Below are 3,843 nucleotides of genomic sequence, written 5' to 3'. Positions count from 1 at the left end.
CGCTCTTCCCACCTGTAAGGGCAAAAAGAAACAAACAAGAGTCATCAGAAGGGACAAGAGGGGACTGATGCAATGAGAAGATGCCAAGCACAGAAGAACCTGGGGAAGAATTGCAACATGGTTGTATTAGGGCTTAGGAGGGCAGCTGAGACTTTGATGGGCAGGGGCAAAGGCACAGAGGGTCCAACACCTCCCAGGGTTGGTACAGGCAGACGGAGGGGTGTGATAATAAAGAAATAGGTGCATTATTTATCACAGAATGGAGGTTGTGACCAAGGCAGGTAACATGATTTGCTCTGTGTTGCCACCACCCATGTGTGCTGGTCTGATGGGCCTGTGGCAGCCTCACCTGTAGGTCCAGCACTGCTGCATGAGGGCGTAGATCTCTGCGGGGCAGCCCGTGGGGCAGTCCATGCGCTTCCCTTGCTCGATGAAGCTGATCACCTCTGGGCCTTTCATTTTCTAGGATAGGATCAAGTGACAAAATGCTTTGAAGGTTTTGGAGAGGGCAGCAGGGTTAGAAGAGACAGTTTAGAGCTGGGCCTGGGGTAATGCTTTGGATCCCTGTACCAGGCACCTGGTACCAGGCACTGTCTCCAAACCTGGCACCCAGCAGTGGTGTCTGGTGTTGTGGCCAGCCCAGCCTGCAGCCCCCAGCCCAGCCTGCAGCCCCCACCCCAGCCTGAAGCCCCCAGCCCAGCTTGCAGCCCCCAGCCCAGCCTGAAGCCCCCAGCCCAGCTTGCAGCCCCCAGCCCAGCCTGAAGCCCCCAGCCCAGCTTGCAGCCCCCAGCCCAGCCTGAAGCCCCCAGCCCAGCTTGCAGCCCCCAGCCCAGCCTGAAGCCCCCAGCCCAGCTTGCAGCCCCCAGCCCAGCCTGAAGCCCCCAGCCCAGCTTGCAGCCCCCAGCCCAGCCTGAAGCCCCCAGCCCAGCTTGCAGCCCCCAGCCCAGCCTGAAGCCCCCAGCCCAGCTTGCAGCCCCCAGCCCAGCCTGAAGCCCCCAGCCCAGCTTGCAGCCCCCAGCCCAGCCTGAAGCCCCCAGCCCAGCTTGCAGCCCCCAGCCCAGCCTGAAGCCCCCAGCCCAGCTTGCAGCCCCCAGCCCAGCCTGAAGCCCCCAGCCCAGCTTGCAGCCCCCAGCCCAGCCTGAAGCCCCCAGCCCAGCTTGCAGCCCCCAGCCCAGCCTGAAGCCCCCAGCCCAGCTTGCAGCCCCCAGCCCAGCCTGAAGCCCCCAGCCCAGCTTGCAGCCCCCAGCCCAGCCTGAAGCCCCCAGCCCAGCTTGCAGCCCCCAGCCCAGCCTGAAGCCCCCAGCCCAGCTTGCAGCCCCCAGCCCAGCCTGAAGCCCCCAACCCAAGCCTGGACACAGCAGTGGCTGATTTTTCAGCTCTGTGAGTGGAAGGATCAAAGAGAAAAACTGCTTTGATTCCAACCCAAATTAACTGTTTGTTTTTAGTTGTGAGGGGTTTTTTTGTTTCTTCTCCCTGGAATGAATCCAAAGCTGCAGGATCCAAACAATCTAATCTGTGCCTGTTGTAAAGTGGAAGTGAGTCTGTCTCCTTTCCCCTCTGCTCAACAGTGGGAAGAGCTCCCATTAGAGGAGGCAGAAATTGTAGTTTCAGTTTGTGTCAGGGTGTTGGAGGGTGGGACTAGACTGAAGCAGCCCCAGCTCTGCCTCACCTTGTATGGTTTCTGCCCAAAGCTGAAGGCCTCCCACATGGTCACACCGTAGCTCCACACATCACTCTTGCTGGAGAACTTGTGGTAGAGGATGCACTCTGGGGCATACCATTTCAAGGGCCACTTGCCTGCTGTCCTGGCCTGTAGCAAAGCAAAGAGGAACATTTCCACTCTGAGTCACAGACTGCTCTGAGCTGAGCAGTAATGCTGCTCTGCTAAATGTCTGTGTCATATGTAGGTCCATGCTGCTGAAAAAATCCTCTTGGCCAGGAGCTCATGGTCCTTAGCCCCAAATCCCAGCCCAGGCCCTGCTGTCTTGCTGGCCCTGCTCAGCCACCCCTGGCTCCTGGGAATGAAAAGCCCCAGCCCCTACCTCTGGAGGTCTCGCCCCCCAACCAGGAGGGCTCCTGCTTGCTAGGATCCTTTGCTGTGCTGACACTTACCTTGTAGTAGCTGTCATCAGCCCCAAGGGCCTTGGAGAGTCCAAAGTCACTGATCTTGGCATAATGCTGGTTGACCAGGAGAACATTTCTGGCTGCCAGATCCCTGTGCACAAAGTTTTTTTCCTCCAAGTACTTCATCCCCATGGATACTTGGTGCATCAGCTCCACAATATTGCTGACTGTGATCTCGTCCCTGGGGAAGATGAAAGGACAAGGCAGGAATAAAGGACCTGCCATCACTCTGTACACCATGGTCCCCTCCAAGCTTTCTAGGGAGAATGAACGTGGACATCTCTGCTCCAAAAGCATCAGTCCCTATTACCTCACATGAAATGGCATCTCTTTCTGCTGTTAGCAGCTTCCCTCCACCTGCAAAGCCAGGCTCCCCTGGCAGGGCAGTGTTTGATGAGAAGTGCAGAACATCAGGCAGCCCCACGTTATTCAGTACTCACTTCTTGCAAGCCAAGAACTTGTTGAGTGGCCCTCCAGAAGCCATCTCCATCACAAGCATCAGGGACTCTGCCTCACAGACCCCAATCATCCGGACAATGTAGGGATTGTCCAGCTGATGCATGATCTGGGCTTCCTTCATCATTTCATCCTTCACTGTTTTCTCATTGTTGCTCTTCAGGACCTTTATGGCCACATCAATCTGCTTCCTGCACAGGGCACAAGAGGAACACACATGGGATGAACCAAACAGCAGCAGGACTCCTGTCACAGCCAGGAATGCAAACCACTTCTCAGTGACAACCTCAGGAGCCTGTTTTGGTGGGCACAGCACTGGTATCCCAGGCCAGCTGGAACGCCAGAGACAAAAGAGTCACCTCAGCCTTTGATGTGGCCAATATTTGCCATCTGTAGATCTGAAGGTGCATCACCTCACAGGCCGAGATCTGCATCAGCATTGCCAGCTTTCAAGGGGGAAGCTCAGGCAAGAAGAGGGCAAGAGCCATCTTTGTGGACTCACAGACAACCTAGCCAAGGATCTCACAGCTCCTCAGCCTCCCTCCTTTACCCTGACATGGACCAGGATGAGCTCAGAAGTGTGGGCTTACTCCTCTGAGCCCAGCAAATGCCTTCAGAAGTGGCAGCCCTGTGCCCAGGGGTGTGCAGGGCAGTTTGCACTCTCAAGGCAATGAGGCTGTCACTGGAAGTTTCCATGGAAAGTCAGTGCTGACCTTCCAAAGTTGCTCTTACATCTCCACCCCATGATCACTTTAGGGTCCATCTAGCTAGAGACAAGGTAGCTGGGGACTCCCCTGAGCTCAGGCTGGAGCACCCTCCTCCCAGACCCTCAGCACCCTTTCAGGGCAGTGCTCACTTTCTCATTTTGTAGACTCCTTTCTTGACGCAGCCAAAGTTTCCTGCCCCCAGTTCCACTTCATCCATCATCAGGTGGTCCCTCTTCAGGAAAAGCTTCTTATCCTTCAGTTCCTCGGGGTCACTGTAGGGGCTCTCATAGACAGTGGTGTCCATGGGTAGCAGGCGTGACTTCCCTACCCCTTCCCAAGAGAGATAGTTTTTATAGCTGTAAGCAACATATCCTTCCCCATCTCTTCCTCCCTCACCACTTGGGAAGATTTTCACTAGTCTCTTGGGCAATTCTCCTTCGAGCTCCAGCATTCAAGGGCATCATTCAAAGGCTCCACCCAGGGCATCCCTCCCTTTCACAACCTGTGGCCTCTCCTAGTTACAGCTGCTGAAGGAGCTGGGATGGGGAGAGGTGTT

The 3,843-nt window shown here is 56.0% G+C and overlaps 1 protein-coding gene across 1 annotated transcript in view; it reads right to left on the bottom strand.

Moving 5' to 3' along the window:
- ZAP70 (zeta-chain (TCR) associated protein kinase 70kDa) overlaps positions 1 to 3,843 on the bottom strand; it is an 11,885-nt gene that overhangs the window by 203 nt on the left and 7,839 nt on the right. Inside the window, exons 7-12 of the mRNA XM_010002335.1 lie at positions 3,437 to 3,611; positions 2,565 to 2,771; positions 2,113 to 2,305; positions 1,670 to 1,810; positions 350 to 462; positions 1 to 12 (exon numbers count right to left, since the gene is read on the bottom strand). Coding sequence (XP_010000637.1) covers positions 1 to 12; positions 350 to 462; positions 1,670 to 1,810; positions 2,113 to 2,305; positions 2,565 to 2,771; positions 3,437 to 3,611 — 841 coding nt within the window. The remainder of the gene's footprint in view (positions 13 to 349; positions 463 to 1,669; positions 1,811 to 2,112; positions 2,306 to 2,564; positions 2,772 to 3,436; positions 3,612 to 3,843) is intronic.

Source organism: Chaetura pelagica, unplaced genomic scaffold (assembly GCF_000747805.2).
Source record: "Chaetura pelagica isolate M959 unplaced genomic scaffold, ChaPel_1.0 scaffold58, whole genome shotgun sequence".
Lineage (NCBI taxonomy): Eukaryota > Metazoa > Chordata > Aves > Apodiformes > Apodidae > Chaetura > Chaetura pelagica.
This window is presented reverse-complemented; position numbering and strand designations above follow the sequence as displayed.